The sequence below is a fragment of the Myotis nattereri genome (genome assembly GCF_964212035.1).
Source record: "Myotis nattereri genome assembly, chromosome: 11".
Taxonomy (NCBI): Eukaryota; Metazoa; Chordata; class Mammalia; order Chiroptera; family Vespertilionidae; genus Myotis; species Myotis nattereri.
Window position 1 is genome coordinate 51,744,332 of NC_138086.1, and position 21,918 is coordinate 51,766,249.

The window sequence follows — 21,918 nt, forward strand, 5'->3', positions numbered from 1 at the left end:
AACAAAATTTTCAAATCTCTACTACAACAAACAAAGGAAAACTTTATAAATAATAGAAGGATACACAAAGCTTGGAAAGATTAAAAACCATAAAATATGTCAGTTTTTCCTAAATTCATTTAAGATTCCCGGAATCCAAGTCAACAATTACAAAATAAAGTGAATTTGCAACTTGTGCAAATGACTAATCAGTGAATTTTTATAAGTTTGAAAAAAATTAAAAAAGGCTTTACTAAATATTAGAATAAATGACTAAACTATGGACTATTGATCTAGTTTTGATGAAATAACAGAATAGACAAGACTACCAGAAAGGTCAGTAGACCAAATTACATGGATAGTCCTACTATGTAGTAATTATTAGAACTAGTACATTTTACCGATACAAAGATATTTTGTTGTTCTCTACTGTTTCTTGTAGTCCTTAAGGTCTTCTTTATTGGCTAACTCATTCTTACTCCTTTAGTACGTGCTGCATACAATTTTTTTTTCTATAAGACTCCACATTTAGAGTATTGTTCCTTAGAACAGATTACTAAAAGTAGTATAGATTAACATATTTGAGATTTATAACATACTAGTATATTGTTAAACAACATTCTAAATACCACAATAATTTAAAATTCCTCCTCTTCTGTGTAAGAGTGTCTATTTCATATCACTGGGTGCTCTTTTTATTGACTTTATAGATAGGGGAAAATAGATATTCTCATTAATTTGCATTATTTGTTGTCTGTTTCTATGAGTTTTTCTTTTTTTGCTTAATAATTTTACCTTTTTCACCAAGCTCCCCAGCCCTCTCTCCTCTGACAGCTGTCAGTCTGTTCTCTGCCTCTATGAGCTTGATTCTATTTTGTTTGTTAGTTTATTTTGTTAATTTGATTCCACATATAAGTGAAATCATGTGATAGTGATACTTGTCTTTCTCTGACTGGCTTATTTTACTTAGCATAATACTCTCCAGGTCCATCCATGCTATTGAAAAAGGTAAGATTTCTTTCTTTTTTATGGCTGAGTAGTATTCCATAGTGTAAATGTACCACAGCCTTTTTTATACAATCATCTACTGATATGCCTAGACCCCAGAAAACATAGCTCTAAACAGCCTGAATAGCCCTTGAACTCTGTATTTCTCACCTTACAAAAGTGGTCAATCAAACCAGAATAATGGAGGCCACTCTACTTCAAAAGAATTACTGCCATTCTCTTCTATGAGTAAGGTGAAGGTGCAAAGGAACAAAGAATTACTTAATTCTAAATGTATGGTCAATGCATACCACCGAACCAACATGAAATACAATTTTGAGAATTCCAAAACAAAGAAATGCTCTTTTTTTTTCTGAGTTTAACTAAATGATTATGGGATTATCCTAAAAGAAACAGCAGCAACCAGCCCTGACTTTCTTTATTTTAGCCTGAGATGAACAGTTCCATATTCTGGACATGAAAGCCATATTCCTCATGCACATTATTATGTTGTTCACATTGATATTAACCTTTCTATTGACCAAAGCTACACTTTAAGCTACCAGTAAATCCATTTTAAAAGGCTTTAATCAAGTTAGACTAAGGGAATATTACTGTAAATGAAGGTGAAGGGTACTTTTATGACTCAGATGAAACTTTGGTTTGTTTTTTTCCTCCAACTGCAATCAATAGACTATGGCTGAGTATAGTTCACCTACACAGCACTATCTACCCTGTTAAGAAATAATGTTATAAATGAATGTATTAAAAACCATAAAATGCATAAATATTCTTCATATCAAATTGAAACTATAAGAAAATCATTTTTAAACTTAAAAATGAAAGAATAATGAACATCTTAATCATTGTTAATAAGGTTATAGATCAATTCCAGGTATGTGAAACTTGAAAGAACCTATTACTTATAAATAACAAAATTAATGCAATTATACTGTTATTTTTTTAAGAACTTCTGGCACATAAAGTGTAATACTTAAAAATTACAGCTTTCACCACTATTATTGTGATATATCAATCTTTAACATTATTATGAAGATGTCAGAGGTATGTGTGCATGAAGCTTGGATATAGATTTTACCGATAATTATGAAATATATTCTTTTCACTACATTGTCAGGGTCTCTTAAAATACATAAAAAGTAGTCTTCAATATAACTTCTTTCTTCATTTACTTGTTGTATTATACTAATTTGGATCATTCCTTCTTTACATTATGACAACCCATAAAAGGTCTTTCACATAAAACAGATTCTAAAACATATGGATAGATTTTCCCACTTTCTAAATTTACTGTGTGACAGGTGAGCAACATAGCATCAACATCACTGGTTAAAAACAAATTTCATTGCTATAAAAACCTCAAGATTATACCTAGATCAAATTTTGTTTCATAGTCACACTTGTTGGTTTAGTTTAAAAAAGAACAAGTGCATCTGTTTCAGCCTCCCTTCCTCCCTGCTGTGGCTTGGAGTTCTATTTCCAAATGATCTGATCATACCACTTCCCTGGCAGAATACTTTTAATTCCAAATAGAATGGAATAGAGTCTCTTAACTTGGCCTTTTTTTAATGATCTGGTACTCTCCAGAAAGACTCATCTCCTCCGACTTGCCAAACACAAATTCTGCAGTGACTTGCCCAAATATTTGCAGCTCCGCCAACATCTCAAGTTCTTTCACACCTCTCTGCTTTTGCATAGCTGTGATTTTAGCCTAAAATATACTGACCTTCTTACGAATTTTATTTATCCTTTGCATTAACACCTAAGTCATCACTTTTCTAAAGCCTTCAGTGGCCTCCAAGGTAAAAAGTAAACCCTACCCACTCTGCCCCTTAGCACTCTGAACATATCTCTAATTTAGAAATTATTGCACCATGTTAAAACAATTTGACTACGTATTTTCCCATCTCCCACTAGTGGGTGCTTGTTGGACAGAAACTGTCATTATTAATATGAGTATCACCAGCACAAGCTACAATGCCTGACCCAGAGAGGCACAATAAATGTGGAAGCAATGAATGAATGTGTCTTGGTAGAAGACTCTTGAAAATTTAACCAATATTCAAACCAATTCTTTATTTATGTAATCAGAACACCTCTAGAGGGTTCTAGCTTTCTCATGGAATGTAACCATCTGCTGGGTTCTGTATCTTAGCAAAGCCCGAAGGAGGCTTTCTGCATACATTTCTTATTAAAAATGCTAATGTAGCTTTGGATCAAAGTTGACATTTTGGAATCTTTTAAAAAAATGTTTTTATTGATTTCAGAGAGAGGAAGGGAGGAGAAATGGATAGAAACATCAATGATAAAAGAGAATCATTGATTGGCTGCCTTCTGCTTTGGTAAGGACAATGATATTTTCTCATCCTAACATCAAATGCTCTGGAGAGACAAAACAAGTCCCCCTTCTTTCAACCAGATAGTCACCTGCAGCTTTGCCACTGAGAAATCTTCTCAGAAATTAACTTATTTGGAAAGGCCACATTAGACTCCTCTTTCATATATTTTAGGAGTTTTGCAAATGTTGTCATAGACAGATTCTTTTTTAAAAATGGAGAGTGGTTAATTTCTTACAGGTGAATTTAGTATACATCTGAAAATAGAAGCTCAGGTAGCCACTCATTTAAAGCAGGACCTTTCTAATCTCTTTCGGTATCAGACCTCTTTTTGGGTAAAAATAATGAAGAGACTTTACTGGTTGAAATAATAGCTTCAGGTAATGATTAAACTGGCTTCAGGTGAAGACAGAGCCAATGGCTCAAATGACACCAACTAATACTTACATCTCTTCTCCTGCCTTTAATATCATCAACTTTATGTGGTGACTCTGGACAGTTCCAGTGTCTCCTTTAGTTATTTCTGCACAAGTTCTTGGGTGTATTTTCTGTTGCTAGCCCAAATTAGGTCATATGTTCATCCTTAATGCAGTCAGTATGGCTAGGTAGATGAGTTACAGCCGTGGAGGAGAAATGGGATCAATCTCAGTAAGCCTCGTGAATAGGTTTAGTTTAGGGGACACATGAATTTCTTAAAGAAAAATCTGAGGCACTGTAGATGAGAGAAGAGAATGAATGAATGTTGAGGAGGCAAGCAACATATAATTAATATATATATCTTTTAAATTTTTAAACAATTTAGCAATCCCTTTTGATGAAAGATTTATAATTTTAAGGTACAGGATAAAAGACTTAAAATTTTTATTAGTTAATTTTACTTACATTCTTCTCTATCCCTTTTAGCCCATTGGCCAAAATGAAAGCTAAGAAAATGCACTGTATTAATCTTGTGGCTTTTTATACAACACTAGAGGCCTGGTGCACAAAAATTTGTGCACTGGCGGGGGGGGGGGGGGTGGTCCGCTCAGCCTGGCCTGTGCCCTCCCTCTCACAGTCTGAATCCCTCAGGGGATGTCCACCTGCTGGCCTCGGCCCATGCCCTGGGGGATCGGACCTAAGATGGCAGTCAGGCATCCCTCTGGCAGCCCGGGAGCCCTTGAGGGATGTCCGCTAGCCAGCAGGGAGTAGGCCTAAGCAGTAGGACATCCTTAGTGCTGCTGAGGAGGCAGGAGAGGCTCCCACCACCACTGCTGTGCTGGCAGCCATCAACCTGGTTTGTGGATGAGCAGAGCTTCCCCATGTGGGAGCACACTGACCACCAGGGGGCATCTCCTCCATTGAGCGTCTGCCCCCTGGTGGTCAGTGTGTGTCATAGTGACCAGTCATTCCCAGTCCTTCTGCTGTTAGGGTCAATTTGCATATTACCCTTTTATTATATAGGGTAGAGGCCTGGTGCACAGGTGGGGCTGGCTGGTTTGCCCTGAAGGGTGTGCCGGATCAGGGTGGGGGTCCCGCTGGGGTGCCTGGCTAGCCTGGGTGAGGGGCTGATGGATGTTTTCAGGCTGGTCAAGTCCCCCAGTGGGGACCCTCACCCCATGGGGGTGTGACCAGCCTGGGTGAGGGGCTGAGCACTGTTTTCAGGCTGGCCACGCCGGCAGGCTAGAAGCAGGTATCTGGGATTTATTTATCTTCTATAATTGAAACTTTGTTGCCTTGGTCCAGCTCGAAGCCTGGGTTGCCCCTGGCAACCAAGGCTCCAAGCCCCTCCTTGAGCGGAGGCCACATTGGCTGGAAGCAGGTATCTGGGATTTATTTATCTTCTATAATTGAAACTTTGTAGCCTTGAGCGGAGCTCAGGGTTGGCAGGGCAGGTGAGAAGCTTAGCGTCCTCCATCGCTGGAGCAACCTAAGGCTCCTGCTCGCTCCAGCTCAGTGGCGGCCGCCATCTTTGTGACGGAGTGAGGGAATGACGGAGTGATGGTTAATTTGCATATTACCCTTTTATTAGATAGGATGCCCTGTTTCAATAATAGGTGCCCCTAATATATAAGAAATCTCAGATTGAGAATCATAGCTAAATAGCATCTCCTCTATTACTTCCTAATGTGGATTATTGGTGAGTTTGGGGGGATTATTGGTGAGTTTTGGGGAAGATATATTTCCCTAGCTCCCACTTAATGCAGTCTTAAAGTTCAAAGATTAATACAGATTTCTTTTCTCATTGTGTTTAATTGTCATTCCACAACCATATATCCTGATCTTATATAAATCAACTTAAGTCTTATTTTTAGCTGTAGTCAGTGACTTATCTTCCTAAGAAAACTGCATGTTCCTGATATGACACACTCAGTGCAATAGTTAGGTCACACAAATAGAAAAATAAACACTCATAATCTACTTTAAAATTAATAGCAATATGTTACAATAATTAATTTCATAAATTTGGTGAAACAATCTTAGTTCTCTTCAAAAGACATGACTAGAATTGTAATTTGAATCAATACAATGTGTCAAGTGAAAAAATATAATTTAGATTTGTTTTGCTTGTGTAACGTGAAAAACTGTTCTATTATGAAATTTTACTGTTATATACTTATTTTATAGTAGTTAATAGAACAGGAAGAATGCACTCATTTCTTTAAAACTATATACACATTCTTTTAAAATAAGTTTATTTATGAGGATGTTATAGTAGAATATTTATAAGGATGTTATTTAATAAGGGCATTATAAAAATAAATGATAGAATGTAAATCATTTGATCAGTATGGGTAAGTAGTAAAATTCTTATTCTTAGTAAAATAAAAAAGAATGGTCTTTGTGCTTAGTTAACTTTTTCACTATTGAATTCATCACAGAAGAATGATAGCAACAATGATTACTTAAACAGTATTTATTATGTGTCAGGCACAGTTCTTAGCACTGAACATATATTGACTCACTCATACTTCACAACAATGTTATGAGTAGGTAATTTTACTATCCTTATTTCACAGATGAGGAAACTTAATCACAGAGAATTTAAATAACTTGCCAAAGAAAGTTGCATAAACACCCTGCAACTAGACCCTGTGCTTCAATGACTGGGTTCCAGAAAATTGAATCTCAACAAAAAATAGTCTAATGATAAAAGCTTTGAGAGAAACCCTCCAGATTATAGGTTTTTATGTACATTCTGTTTATCTTTTTTTTCTCTTTATGCAAATTCAGTAGCTCTTTTGCTCTGGTGCACTGGGACTTGAGGGTAATGGAATGTGAAGGTACTTTGAGATAGTAATAGAGTGTGCAATCTAGTGTCATGCTTTATCTGATATCTGGTAGATAAAGCTTAAATTTTTAGTCAGTACAATAACACAAGTTTACTTAAGGTGAAATTGAGTAATTTCCTAAAAATATGTGATGTTTAGGGATAAGAGAAAGCAAGAAATTATTGATGAATCAGAAACTTACTGACAATCTGTTATGTAGAGCACAGTGCTAGGAAATATGTCTACAAAAATAAGTCATGAGCCTGACTCCATAGTAACTCCATAGAGGGGAGGATGAGTAACAGTAAAGGATAAATAACCAAGTTCTATAAAATATACAATGGTGTAATAAAGGATAGAAAAAGCAGTTGGTAAAGTGGGCAAAATAAAATCAGGGGAAACATTCTATGATTTCTCCAGTGGCTTTGAACTTTATGCAAAAAGCAACAGGAAGCCAGCAAGAAATTTTAAGCAGCTAAATGGCATGATGATGAAGACAGGATTTGTGGTGGGAGACCCGTGACCCCCCAGAAAGGAAAACCTGATCCCAGTACGTATACCAATATCTCTATTAACTACCTACCTCTGTTCCTCCCAAATAGTTTAATTCTTCTAAACTAGCACACACCCTTCCATTGTTCAACCCTTACCAAAGCTTCATCTCTTCCCTGAGTTACAGCAACAGCCTCTTCATTTCTCTTCTCCTTTAATGTTTAGTCTCAGCAAAGCAACATGAGTTATTCTTTAAAAATGTAACTCAGTTTTGGTCACTCGCCTGCTCAGACCTCCAATAGTTTTTATTGTATGATTTATTTTCCTTTTCCTCTCAAAAAACCTATGATTAAAAGATAGCATTAAATTACTTATTTTGAAGTGCACAGGTAACTTATGACAAATTGCCCGTGGGAGAAAAACAGCTACTCTGAAAGTAAGTGCTCAAAGTAAATGTGTGAAAAAAGTAGCCACACCCCAATTTCTGTACCCCAAAACCAGATGCAGATTATGAGAAAGTGAACTTAAGCGTGACAGTATAATTGCATGAGAATTAGGGTGGCCTTGGATGCTGAGGGATTATATTTTGCATGTGGAGGAGTCAAAGCAATTGTGATTAAAAGTGGACTGCAGTAAATTAAATTCTTTGCCATAATTCTTTGTAACATCTGTCATCAAGAGGTACAGCTTATGTCCCTGCCCATTATAACTGCGTCAGTCAGCACCAACTGCAAAATACGGGAAGGAGGCCACCTTGGACCTTCAGTCATAGTCCAACCTCCATAGGTGAGCCCAGGGAAAGCCTGAGCAGGAATTCTCATTGGTTTTGGGTGCAGCCAGTGAGTTTGGAGGTGGCTTGTTACCAGTAATAGTTAAATGACATAGGGCCTGAGAGGTAGGAAGAGAACCTAGAATCAATGAGGTCATGAGAGGACAAAGTCTGACAGGAGATAAGCAGAGTCACAAAAAGACAAGGGGCCCACTGATGTAAGAAATGAGGTACATCTGGGTTATTTTTGTTGTTTTCCTTTATTTTTCTTTCTTTTTTAATTGAATTTATTGGGGTGGCATTGGTTAATAAAATACAGGTTTCAGGTGTACAATTCTATAATATATCATCTGTATATTGTATAGTGTATTTACCACTGCAAGTCAAGTAAGTCTCCTTCCATCACCATTTATTCACCCTTTACCTTCTTCTACCTTTAAGTAGTTAAAATTAGTTATTAATTTTAATCATCAAACTCCTGCCCAATTTGATGGAAAGATGTGTTTTTTATCCCTACTGGCTTTTTACTGACCCAGCATTTGACCAACACTGATAAAGTGCAAGGCTGTTTTCTCTTATACTTGCCATTTGAAGTAGCAGTTAACACTTACTGGGAATTTATATCATTACTACAGGCTCGCTGCATGTAATTTGTGCACTCGGGGGGCAGGGGGAGAGGTCCCTCAGCCTGGCCTGTGCCCACTCACAATCCAGGAGCCCTTGGGGGATGTCCAACTGATGGCTTAGGCCCACTCTATGGGGAGTGGGCCTAAGTCGGCAGTCGGACATCCTTATTGCTGCTGTGGAGGTGGGAGAGGCTCCCGCTACTACCACTGCACTTGCCAGCCTTGAGCCTGGCTTCTGGCTGAGTGGTGCTCACCCTGAGGGAGCGCACTGACCACCAAGAGGCAGATCCAATGTTGAGTGTCTGCCCCCTGGTGGTCAGTGCATGTCATGGCAACCGGTTGTTCTGCCATTTGGTCAATTTGCATGTTAGCCTTTTATTATATAGGATCATTAAGTGGTAAGTAAATTACTGGTTACTTAACTTTCATCTGAGGCTTTAGCTAAATCTATACTACTTTAAAAAAAGAAAACTCTTTCTAAAATTCTATTTCTTTGCTAAGGCATTTTGCAATGCAAAAGAACATGGGCTCAATCCTGAGAGTTTACAAACCCAAAACAAACACACACAGAAGACGGATCACGGTATCTGATGTCAGATTTTTTAAGGCCAAAGTAAAATTGTGATTACTACAAACCAACAGTGAAAAATAACCCACTGCCTTAAATTAAAGAAAAATTTCATCTTTACAACAAATTAAATAGAGAATCTCAATTCAGTTATAGGAAACAAACTCCTGCCAACATTGTTAGATTATCCTAATTGTAAAGTAAGAGACCTTAGATTTAAGCATAATATCCAACCTAATTATATTCCAAACACATTAAATAGCGGAGCATTCTACAGGAAGGAAACTTAGTTGATTTATTGCTTAAATTATGGAAAAACAACTCAGTTATAGGGCATATTTTTGCATTTAAAAGATCAGCTTTTTCATGTAATGGCTGTGTAATTGGTGTTAAGAAGCAGATTCCAGTTCCAGAGAGTGATCATGCTTCTGAAATTGCATTCTCATCTAGCTCTATACATATGAATTGACATTTTTATTTTGCTTCTTTGTTCCCCCTTGCCTTACGGGTTTCTCCTGGGAGTGCATCCTGAATGAACCCTGTGTATCCTAACCCTTGACCTGGCCTATGATTCTAGGAGAGTTTATGTATATCCTCGATCAAGCAAAATATTAGTCTCAAGGATAAATTTTATAATTTCTCTCTCTCTATTACTGGTGTTTTGCTCCCTCTCCTCTAATAACAGAGTTGGATTTTAGGTTCCACAAAAAAACCCAACCTATTGTCATTTGCACAACCTTCACTGGACAGCAGAACCATCCAGGAAGCTTTGTAAAAATTCAATTTTCTGGGACTTACCTTAATAGTTTGTAATTCACTGGGCCAATAGAGAAGACTTAGAAATCTGATTTTACAGCATACTTTTAAGGAGATTCTGATACTGGGGGAACTAGGACACTCTTTACAAAAACAGATCTAGCTTCTCACACAATAAATTGAAAAATGTCTGCATATAATGAATTCGGAGAAACCAAGATGGCGGCATAGGTTAACGCCGGAGATTGCTGCCTCGAACAACCACTTCAAAAAACAACTAAAAGACAGAACGGACATCATCCAGAACCACAGGAAGGCTGGCTGAGTGGAAATTCTACAACTAGGAGGAAAGAGAATATCATACCCAGACTCAGAGGAGGTGCAGTGCTGAAGTGAAATACTAAGGTGCGGAGTGCACGCGGAGCGGGCTGGAGGTGGAGGGCGCGGTTGTTGTTTTCAATTGGGAGGGAGTTTCAGACTCTGAGCTCCAGATCCGGGTGAGTCTCTAGGGACCCAGAGTCAAATGGGAGAAGCGGGACTATCTGGCTTCGGTCGGAACTCGAAGGCAGCTTTCTCTCCAAGGTTTGCAGCGGTTGCTGGGACTCTGTGAGGCAGAGCCCCTAGGGACGGAACTGAGAGCAGCCATAACTGCTCGCTCCGGCCCATCCTGTAGATCCCCGGGGACCCGCCCCGCCCAAGCCCTGCGCAGAGCCATTTGCCGGATAGCCTCAGGCAAACGCTAGATTAGCACCGCCCTAGAGATCTAGCACAGAAGCTCTCCCACTGCAGACACAGCGGACTCTCATAGCCAGTTAGCCTGGAGGTCAAATCACCCCCGGTATTGTCAACAACAATCAAGGTTTAACTACAACAAGACTGCGCACAAAGACCACTAGGGGGTGCACCAAGAAAGCATAAAAAATGAGGAGACAAAGAAACAGGACAAAACTGTCAATGGAGGATATTGAGTTCAGAACCACACTTTTAAGGTCTCTCAAGAACTGTCTAGAAGCTGCCGATAAATGTAGTGAGATCCTCAAGAAATCTAATGAGACCCTCGATGTTATGATAAAGAACCAACTAGAAATTAAGCATACACAGACTGAAATAAAGAATATTATACAGACTCCCAACAGCAGACCAGAGGAGCGCAAGAATCAAGGCAAAGATTTGAAATGCGAAGAAGCAAAAAACACCCAACCGGAAAAGCAAAATGAAAAAAGAGTACGAAAATAGTGTAAGGAGCCTCTGGGACAGCTTCAAGCGTACCAACATCAGAATTATAGGGTGCCAGAAGATGAGAGAGAGCAAGATATTGAAAACCTATTTGAAGAAGTAATGACAGAAAACTTCCCCTACCTGGTAAAAGAAATAGACTTACAGGTCCAGGAAGCGCAGAGAACCCCAAACAAAAGGAATCCAAAGAGGACCACACCAAGACACATCATAATTAAAAAGCCAAGAGCAAAAGACAAAGAGAGAATCTTAAAAGCAGCAAGAGAAAGAAAGCAATTCAGAGAACTCAGAAACATTTTATGTGTAATAGAAAAAAATTCCCTACAAGGGAATACCCATACGACTGTCAGCTGATTTCTCAACAGAAACTTTGCAGGCCAGAAGGGAATGGCAAGAAATGTTCAAAGTGATGAATACCAAGAACCTACAACCAAGATTACTTTATCCAGCAAAGCTGTCATTCAGAACTGAAGGTCAGATAAAGAGCTTCACAGATAAGGAAAAGCTAAAGGAGTTCATCACCACCAAACCAGGATTATATGAAATGCTGAAAGGTATCCTTTAAGAAGAGGAAGGAGAAGAAAAAGTTAAAGATACAAATTATGAACAACAAACATGCATCTATCAACAAGTGAATCTAAGAATCAAGTGAATAAATAATCTGGTGATCATGATAGAATCAGGGACATAGAAAGGGAATGGACTGACTATTCTTGGGGGGGGGGGAAGGGGTGTGGGAGATGCGGGAAGAGACTGGACAAAAATCGTGCACCTATGGATGAGGACAGTGGGTGGGGAGTGAGGGCGGAGGGTGGGGCGGGAACTTGGAGGAGGGGAGTTATGGGGGGGAAAGGAGGAACAAATGTAATAATCTGAACAATCAAGATTTAATTTAAAAAAAATATAATGAATTCACATGCATAAGGTAAGATATCTTATATCTATTTACATATGATTTATAAACATCTAATATTATCTCAAGTCCTTCTATCTGTACATGAGGAATTGGTTACTGGATGTTCTTATTAATCCAATACTTTCTAACCATAGTGATAGGACACAGTGGTGTGTTACAATCAGATTTTAGGTACATGATAAAAAAATTGGTTGTTAATGACATTTAAAGTCAGTTACTGGTACTTTTAACCAATAAGTTAGAGTGATTTGCAGTTATCCATAAAAATGATATTCCCCTTTATTTGAATTTTTATATGCTTTACCCAATGGAAGAGGAGAGAGTTGAACTAGAGCCACAGTGCTTTAAGAATAGCATAATACACTCTGAGAGTCCTGGCCGGTCACTGCTCTTGCTACTGCACCATTAATAGCCATGTAAGGATGAATTGTTGTATCAATTTATTTCCATAGAAATGTAATTGTTTGGTTTCATAAAACTCTGTTAAGCATAAACAGGAGTCCTCTACATGAATGTCCCTATGTTAACTTTTACTAATGGGTAGAAAAAGAAGAAAGGTGGCATAGAAGTTGCAGGCATTTCAAAACTGCTGAGGTTCATGGATTTTCAAAAAAGTACCAAGACAAAATAACAAAACTGTGGTTTTGAAATTGGCACAGAGAGGTGTCAGTACCCTGACACCTGAAATAGAGCCCATGGTAATCAGATATGGATGGCATCATTTATTTTTTTCCACAGAGGGGAGGAAAATATGAAAACAATATTTGGTTACGGTCTCCTTAAGAAATCAATAAGACAATAGATTTTCTTTTTCCCACTTTTAGCCTAATAGTCTTGCTTAGTTTTGTCTCTAACCAACTGATTTGGGATACAAAATACTCTTGCCTCACCAAATTTACACCTTCAACTGAAACAAGGGCAAATTTTGCAAAATCTAAAGTAGGGACAATTTGGGTTTTCTCATTGATCCAATCCTGGCTCACCAACTTACCACCAGACATTTGGAGTAAGTAGTTCCTGTATTTGTGCTCAGAGATCTAAAATTGCTTTTTTGAGCATCTTTAAGTAGTGATATTTTTTTCTATTACACATAAAATGTTTCTGAGTTCTCTGAATTGCTTCTGTTATACTTCTCTACCTGCCAGAGAATTTACATAGGACTCCTGGTTGCTCTCACAACCCTTCCCCAATCCTACTCCTTAGAAGACACTGGAGAAATAAAAAAAATAAAAATAAAAAATAAACCAGCACCAGCAATCCTTAATGATCTCTGGAATCCAGGAAAAGAATATTTCAGGGGAAAAAAATAGATGTTTTAAATGTTTTAAGGTCATTACCAAGGTTGTAAATTTATGGGGAATGTGAGAGGTAAAAAAAAAAAAAGTATTTTTATTATTTTCTGTATTCATAGACTCCAATTCTTCATTTCCCTAGCTGAGCTTTAACTTAATTATAAAACAAAATCTATAGTTGCAGCCAGGCCTAGAGGTAGAGCCTGTACAACTAATCAACTTTAATTCCCTGGGTTCGATTTAATTATAAAACAACATTTGGTGCAGCTGCTAAACACTTACTAGGTGACCAACCACATGGTAACAGTACTGGAGGAGTATTTACAGGGCTCCAGTTTTTGCTCTGCTTCTATCAGCTCAATTATGGTTCAATTATATAGAAACTTGAACAGCCTCTAGGATATACAATAACAGAGAATTTTCTTGATTTTATACATCCCTGCAGTTGAGCCAGTTAAAATACTGAGCTGCACTACAACTAATTAACGCCAGGATGTAAAATTTAATGATGAAAGAGATGTCCTAATAAAGGACAATAATGACGTATCCAATATCCATAGCGTACATCTTACCATTTTTTATTCCTTCTTTCTGTGCAATAGATGAAGTGAAAACAGCTTATATGTAAAGCGAGTTATCAGTTTGCCTTTTAAGTTATAACATACATCACTCTTCAATATAACCAGTCATAGCTAACTCATTCTTTTGCTTGTTCTTTCATGTTCCACAAGACAACTTAAGAGGTAAATATCTGTTACAAAATATTTTACCTGACAAAATTAGAATTAAGCACTGATATTTTTTAAATAGCTAGTTCCTCTAGTATATTTAAGATATACCCAATTTGCAAAAACATGCAGGAAGAGCACAGCAATAAGTGAGATCTGATTTTTCATCTGATAATATTTGGGCAAAAGTTTCACAGGCAATTAACTTTTCAGCTCAGCATTTTTTATTTTATTTTAGCTTGCCCAAATATACCACATACATGGGATCCGGTTCCTCCCTCGGTCTACAGGAGGACAAAAGAAAATTATTTCAATCAAGGGGAAAAATCAAGAAGTGGTATCAGTAAAGGAGTTACCAATGATGCCAAAATAAATATGACCCTTACTGCTTCTACAGCAGCTCAGAAGGAAGCACAGAGGGTGCCATCGAATCCAAATAAGGATTTGAAGTGGGTGTATAAGTGCAACAGAATGTGTTTCTTCTGCTTTCTTTTTTCCTAGATGTGAATCTCCTTTTTTAGGGCAGAACTGGGTAAAAAGCTAACGAGAGGCTGTATCCGAGTTAATTGTATCTACAGAGAAAAAAAGAAAAATAGATGACTTTCAGTGCAAACTACCAGATCAATGATCCCTTTCTTCACCTTCGAACCGCAGGCGCTGGTGTGGATTTTACCTGGTGCTGTCCTGCTTGGCTACCTTGGACTCTGGACAAAGAAGACGCTGTACGTTTCAAAGTCGAAAGGCTAATTTCGCAGTGCTGACAGTGTCTGTCATTCTCTTACCCCAGAGACTATCTTTCTCTACTGAACAGTGACTGCCTCACAGGAGGAAGCAGTCCTGCATGCTGTAAGAAAATGGGATAGGAGGAATTATGATGGTTACCAGATGTCCCAGTGCCCCTGAGGGCGCCAGAATGCTTCCGCGTGTGCTGGAAACAGCATAAACTGTCAGACCACAGGCCCCTGGGGCACGGTGCTCATGCTGCCCTGCTGTGCAGAGTCAGAAGATTCGAGAGTGGGAAGGAGCCTTAGCGATGCTCTGAGCCAGGGGTTTTAAACGATGTCTGGGGAAGGTCTGTTTCCTAAGTGTGACCCAGGGATTGCTGAAGAGTAAGGGGATCTCCTTAAAACAGTAGCAGCACTCTTGGAAAGAAGGTAAAATCTTATGTCAGGGCTAACAAGACAGGATATTTTATCAAACAAAACTCAGTTGTAAAAGTCCAAGGCAGCTCAGGAAAAGAACCGTGGAAAATCACCATCCCAGTGGCTGTCTGACATTCCCAGAGGGGAGGCCCTAGAGCTCAGAAGGTTGATGCAGGAACTCGAGGGTGAGATAGGCCCAGTGGCTCTGGAATCTGGAAATTAAATTATATCACTAAGCTGCAATATCAGGATGTGAAATAAAGGCTTCTCAAGACAAGTTAACCAAACCTTATAACGCTTCTCATTTTCTTTGGGGGAAAAAATACCACTTAGAAAAATGTTACCTTTTCCCATTATTTTAAAATTTGGCAATTTAATACATTATTGGCCTAATGATGATTTAATTCTTAGTCTGTTTTACCTATTTTCAAATGAAAAAAATACTGTGATTGTTCAAAGAACCTCTTTACTGCCACCATTAGGAAGGAAGAAGGGAGGGAGGGAGGGAGATGGAAGGAGTTAAGGAAAGAATGAAAGAAGCAGCAGCTATTTCTGTGTTTTTAAATGGAACCAATTATGATGAGAGAAGATGAGAGAGATTTTTATCACAGGGTAAAGCACAGGGTCAAACAGACAATCACACAAGCAGGACAGATAGGTCTGTCTCACCATCACTGTTGATGCAGACAACCTCCTGAACTTGAGCGCCTGGACCACACTCTTTTCCATTGTCTGGTTCACAGTCTCCAAGCCTCACTGCTTTCCACTCGTAGCAGGATGGCTCCTCACAGGGAATGGCTTCCAGTAAGTGAGGGCAGCTCCCAGTGCCCCCCAAGCCTCCAGTAGGCTCATTGGTAATGCGCCGCTTCCTCAGTTTGAAACCTGATTTATTGGGGAAGGAAAATATTTATTGCTACCATTGAGGGTTGAATATTGTAGAAGGCTGAAAAAAATCCAAAAAACTCTGAGTGAAAGGTGGATGAGGTTAGGAGGTATAAATCATATCTGCTTTAATCACTGGTATATCCTCAAACTCTAGGCCAGTGGTCGGCAAACTGTGGCTCAAGAGCCACATGCGGCTCTTTGGCCCCTTGAGTGTGGCTCTTCCACAAAATACCAACTTCTACGCATGGGCCACGAAGTTTCAATCGCACTGTACAGTGGGGCCTTGACTTATGAGTTTAATTCATTCCATGACGGAGCTCGTAACTCAAATTACTCGTATGTCAAATCAAAAGTGAACGAGTGAGACACGTGATGCTGGGCTGATGTTGTGGCGTTCACTGTGACGTTCGCTGCACCAACTAGCGGTGGGGTATCTGAAGTTGGCTCGTAGCCCAAATTTTAGCTCGCAACTCAAAGCAAAAAATCGTCTGAGAGACGGCTCGTATCTCGAAAAACTCGTTAGTCGGGACACTCGTAAGTCAAGGCCCCACTGTACATGCGTGCCTGCACGTGGTATTTTGTGGAAGAGCCACACTCAAGGGGCCAAAGAGCCACATGTGGCTCGTGAGCCGCAGTTTGCCAACCACTGCAGGCTAATGTGAGTTTATTAAAAATTCATTAAATATATAAATGAATGAATAAACATAATGGCCAAAGAGAAACTTTTGGTGTTAGCTTACTATAGTAAAAATAAGGCAAGACATGCCATCTATCTCCCATCACAACCTCAAGGGCTGTAGGCAGGAGGAGGAAGAGAGAGAAAAAGAGAGATCTAGATTGATTTTGCTTGACTTAGAAAGTCTGCAGTTATAAAATATTCAAAGAAACAATGAAATATCAAGCTATTCAGAAATATTCATGACCAGACAAAAGTGCTATTCAAATTCTTCAATACTACTGCATGATTAAATCTGAAAAGGAACTTCTGATAAGTTGGATAGTCCCAGGAAATTGTCCCTTTGAGACTTAGTTGATTTTGAACTCCCTGGAAATTAGAATTAGGGATATAAACCATCTGGACTCTAATGAGTAGTCAAAGTCCTGTTCTGTGCCTTCGTAGCACCTAAGTGTTGCCTTCCTGACAATGTATAACAAAATTCATGTCTGTTGCTATGTGAACCTGTTGGAATCGCTAGGACACTACCCTTTGAAAGAAAACGGGGAAATGATTTTCATTACCTGATCATGTTAAAATTATCCCACCATACTTACCACATAACAAGACACTGCATTTATTCTACTCTTCCTAGAATTATCATTTGCATCATAAAATCAATAGCATTTTGTTTTTGTTTTTATCTTCAGAGTAATGAGTTCTGTTTACTGGGCACTAGCTACGGGTCAGGCACTGAATTAAGAGCTTTATGATTATTATCTCATTGAATCTTTAGAGAAAACTTGGGTGGCAGATATTATTACATCCCCCTCAAAGATAAAGGGACAAAGATTTAGATAAGTTAATTAACTTATCTAAACAATATAAGACTGAGTAGGGTTTCCAATCCAGGTCAGCCTGACACCACAGCTAATTATAACCACTGTGCAAAATTGCCTTAGACATTCTCCATCTGTTGTCTAAATTACCAAGTATCTTGCTTACTTCAATTTCAATCTTCTGGTACCATCACCAGACTAGGTTTATTCATCTTTTACAATCAATACCCTTTAGCCATTCTGGAAAATATCACAAATGAATAACTACAAGAGAAACAGAGTAGCCTTTTTAAATAACTCATGGTTTGACACCATTGATGAGAATTCCAAGTATGCCATGTTAACATTACATACCTTTTTTGCCTTGCTGGTCATTACAGTTTTCATAAGTACAAGGTCCCCAAGCAGACCAAGGTGAAACCTCACATTCAATTGGACAGGGGATGTGGCACAGCTGTGTGGTGTTAGGAAGAGGGCCAGTGCATAATTTCAAATCCACTGGTTTGGAGGCTGTTTGGAGAAAAATACAGAGATTCCTTAAGAATTAGACAAGTTGTTATGCTCAACGGCCTGATTGTTCTGCATGTATGTGGAAGGAAAATGCTTAAAGAAGTGCCAGCAAAACATTATTCCAATGCTTCTCAACTACGTCCTGAGAATAAAAGGAGAAGGAATGGAAAGCAGCAGGACGGTGTAGTCCAAGGGGATGGGCTAGAAGTCTTGCAGATTGTTTGTTCACCAGCTTTCCCACTAATTAGTCATGCAATTGATGATGCGGGGTCTAACTTTCCTAGGCAATAAAATAATCCTTAAGGTCAATTTAATCCCTAAAATTCTGCAGTTAGAGTCTAAGAAAGTGGCATCTACTTTAGAGGACTGAAATAATAGGAGGGAGACTGCAGCTTTACTACATATGGGAAAAAAATATATTGTGGCTTCTGGTGGAGCAGTCTCCCTTTCCTTTTGGTCCCAGAGAAGTAACTGGTGGATGTGATGAAGGAAGAGCTCATGCCACCAAATGGGGCATCTCTCTTGACCTCCAGCCGCATGAATCACCAGATACTTTCCAGAACTTTTATAGAAAACATCATCTGCCTATATGATTCAAATCTCAGAATTGCAAAGAAGGCTAATTTATAATTGTCTATGCTTGTTCATAAGTTGGCCAATAAACTATGGATAAGTACTGCTTGCCCTTGCTTCTCTTCTATGATGATGTGTGCAGTTTGGCTATTATTTACAGCAAATGCATTTGACAGTTAGTGTAAATGACTAAGTGAGAAAGATATTTGCTACATATACAGCAGAAAAGAATCAAGTTTAGGTGTGTATTGTATCCTATATAGCTGTAGTTATTCTGTTGTAAACATTTTAAGAAGTAAATGTTTTGGACACCATTTCCTTTAATAAAAGCTAAGTTCCTGTTTCTGTCTGATAATTTAGGACGCCCATACCTGTGGCAGGAAGGACGGAAATAAAAGAGGTCTTAGATAATTCTCATTCTCTTTATGTAAAGAACTATCCAATTCCAATTGCATGGAATTGCATCTAGAAGCTCACAGAAATTAAAATAATTTAAGCTATATTGCCCTAATTTTTAAATAAAAGTACTAACTACATCAGCTTGTAATTCAACCTCTAAGGCAAACTGTGGGTACTTTCTCATCACTCAGCTTCCTGCACTCACAGAGACGCTCACTCATCAATGCTACCTGAAGGCTCTTACATTACCACCTCTTCTGCCAATCTGACAAAAAAAAAAAAAGGTAATTTTGATTCATTCACACTGGATAGCTATTGTTGTATTGGCTTTTTTTTTTTTTTTTACAACCTAAGGGAAAAGAGGTCAGTGCCCTTGACTAAACAGTCAGGTATTGCATGTTTTAAAAATTCTTGTGGCACACCAGTGTGCCTCTAGTGGTAGAAAAATCGCTGGACTAGCATTTAAATGATAATTGTGTCTATGTCTCCATTTTTTTTTTCAGTTGACTAAAAGTAATTTTAAACATTATATTGTTTTGAAACTCATTATTATAATGGGAGTCCTTTATGCCTGTAACTGTGAGGACTGTTATAGAGCCTGAAAAATTTATTTTATATATAAGGTTGAAAACTAGGAGGGAAACGGGGTTTTATCAAGGGAACAGGTTAAAATATTGTGTTTTTAATTCCTGGCCATTTTCATTATGAGCATAATGTTAGCTTTCAGTGTATTTTGAATGAATTCATAGAATAATCAGTCACAGAAATCTTCTGGAGCTATTACGAGAGAAATGTGTTGAATAAAGGCTTGAGGAAGTATTGCTTAAAGCAAAATACTCTTGAGCTCTTCTCAGCTGCTAAACTACTCAAGTCAACACAGAGATAATATAGTTCTTGAAAAAGAACCTCCATTTTATAGATGTCTTTATAGAATATATATAAAAGTTATTTCATCAATCAAAGAAACACAGGAAGAGAGTACATATTTCTGTATGATTCTATTCCTTTGGTGATTTTCATTATAGGTTTTTCTTGTGAATAGGGTACATATTGATTAATGTAAATCTCAGATACTAGCTGAGCTCCTCAAAAACTATAAGTCAATTACATTTTTTTTGCAATTGCCTAAGGGTTATTTGGAATAAGTGTAATTCAATGAATGAGGTAAAGGACAGGCCCTGGAGACCTTGCTGAATCCCAGTTTAATTTGTGGATAAAATTCCTTTAGTTCTGTATTACATAATGTAGTGTTATTGCTGATCATATGTTCTCAAAAACTAAGATTTGAATTTTCTAGAATAGCCTATTCATTATTCATTTTAATTGTACTACCTAAGGAATTGTTCATCCAATACAGGCTCCAAAGAAATACGTTCGATTTTTTAAAAAGTCTTATTGTTGGATCTCTTAAAAATAAAGGATAAATGTTATTGATCACATTGGAATTAAAGGGTATTCAATTATATTTACTTTGCATGCTTCATGGGGTTACAAAAGAATGTTTGAACTTTCCGAAACTGGCTAAACAAACAAAAAAATAAGACGTGCATTTCTGCAGGTCCAAAATATGTTTGTACTCTTATGTTTGTAGCATTACAAATGGGAAAAAATCATTATAGGAAGCAAACTTAAGACTTCTTTATAGCAATGTGGTCAATGAGGCATTCTGAAAATATATCATGTATAACCCCTAAGAACAGCGAATGTGTTATTTTAAAATTTGAACATTTTTTTAAGTTCTTTATTGATTAAGTTATTACATATGTGTCCTTATCCCCACATTACCCCCCACACCCCCACTCATGTCCTCACCACCCTATTGTCTGTGTCCATTGGTTAGGCCTATATACTTGCATATAAGTCCTTTGGTTGATCTCTCCCCCTTCCCCCACCCTCCCCTACCTTCCCTCTGAGGTTTGATGGTCTGATCAATGTTTCTCTGTCTCTGTCTTTGTTCATCAGTTTATGTTGTTCATTATATTCCATAAATGAGTGAGATCATGTGATATCTATCTTTCTCTGACTGGCTTATTTGTCTTAGCATAATGCTCTCCAGTTCCATCCATGCTGTAAGAACTCCTTTTTTACCACAGCATAGTATTCCATTGTGTAGAGGTACCACTGTTTTTTAATCCACTCATCTACTGGTAGGCACTTAGGCTGTTTCCAAATCTTAGCTATGGTGAATTGTGCTGCTATGTCATAGGGATGCATATATCCTTCCTGATTGGTGTTTCTAGTTTCTTGGGATATATTCCTAGAAGTAGGATCACTGGGTCAAATGGGAGTTCCATTTTTAGTTTTTTGAGGAAACTCCATACTGTTCTCCACAGTGACTGCACCAGTCTGCATTCCCACAAGCAGTGCACGAGGGTTCCTTTTTCTTCACATCCTCGCCAGCACTTGTCATTTGTTGATTTGTTGATGATAGCCATTCTGACAGGTGTGAGATGGTACTGCATTGTCATTTTGATTTGCCTCTCAGATGATTAGTGACTTTGGGCATGTTTTCATATGTCTTTTGGCCTTTCTTCTGTCTTCTTTTGAAAAGTATCTATTTAGGTCTGTTGCCCATTTTTTGATTGGGTTGTTTATCTTCCTTTTGTTAAGTTGTATGAGTTCCCTGTAAAAGTTGGAGATTAAACCATTATTGGTGATAACATTTGCAAATATGTTCTCCCATGCAGTGGGCTTTCTTATTTTTTTGTTGATGGTTTCCTTTGCTGTGCAAAAGCTTTTTATTTTGATGTAGTCCCATTTGCTTATTTTCTCTTTAGTTTCCATTGCCCTAGGAACAATACCAGTGAAGAAATTGCTTCGGCATATGTCTGAGAGTTTGCTGCTTGTGGATTCCTCTAGTATTTTTATTGTTTCCCATCTTATGTTTAAGTCCTTTATCCATTTTGAGTTTATTTTTATGTATGGTGTAAGTTGGTGGTCTAGTTTCATTTTTTTGCATGT

The 21,918-nt window shown here is 38.1% G+C and overlaps 1 protein-coding gene across 1 annotated transcript in view; it reads right to left on the bottom strand.

The window, feature by feature from the left end:
- THSD7A (thrombospondin type 1 domain containing 7A) overlaps positions 1–21,918 on the bottom strand; it is a 318,818-nt gene that overhangs the window by 116,700 nt on the left and 180,200 nt on the right. Inside the window, exons 5-6 of the mRNA XM_081102812.1 lie at positions 17,830–17,985; positions 15,766–15,978 (exon numbers count right to left, since the gene is read on the bottom strand). Of these exons, the coding sequence (XP_080958938.1) occupies positions 15,766–15,978; positions 17,830–17,985 (369 nt within the window). The remainder of the gene's footprint in view (positions 1–15,765; positions 15,979–17,829; positions 17,986–21,918) is intronic.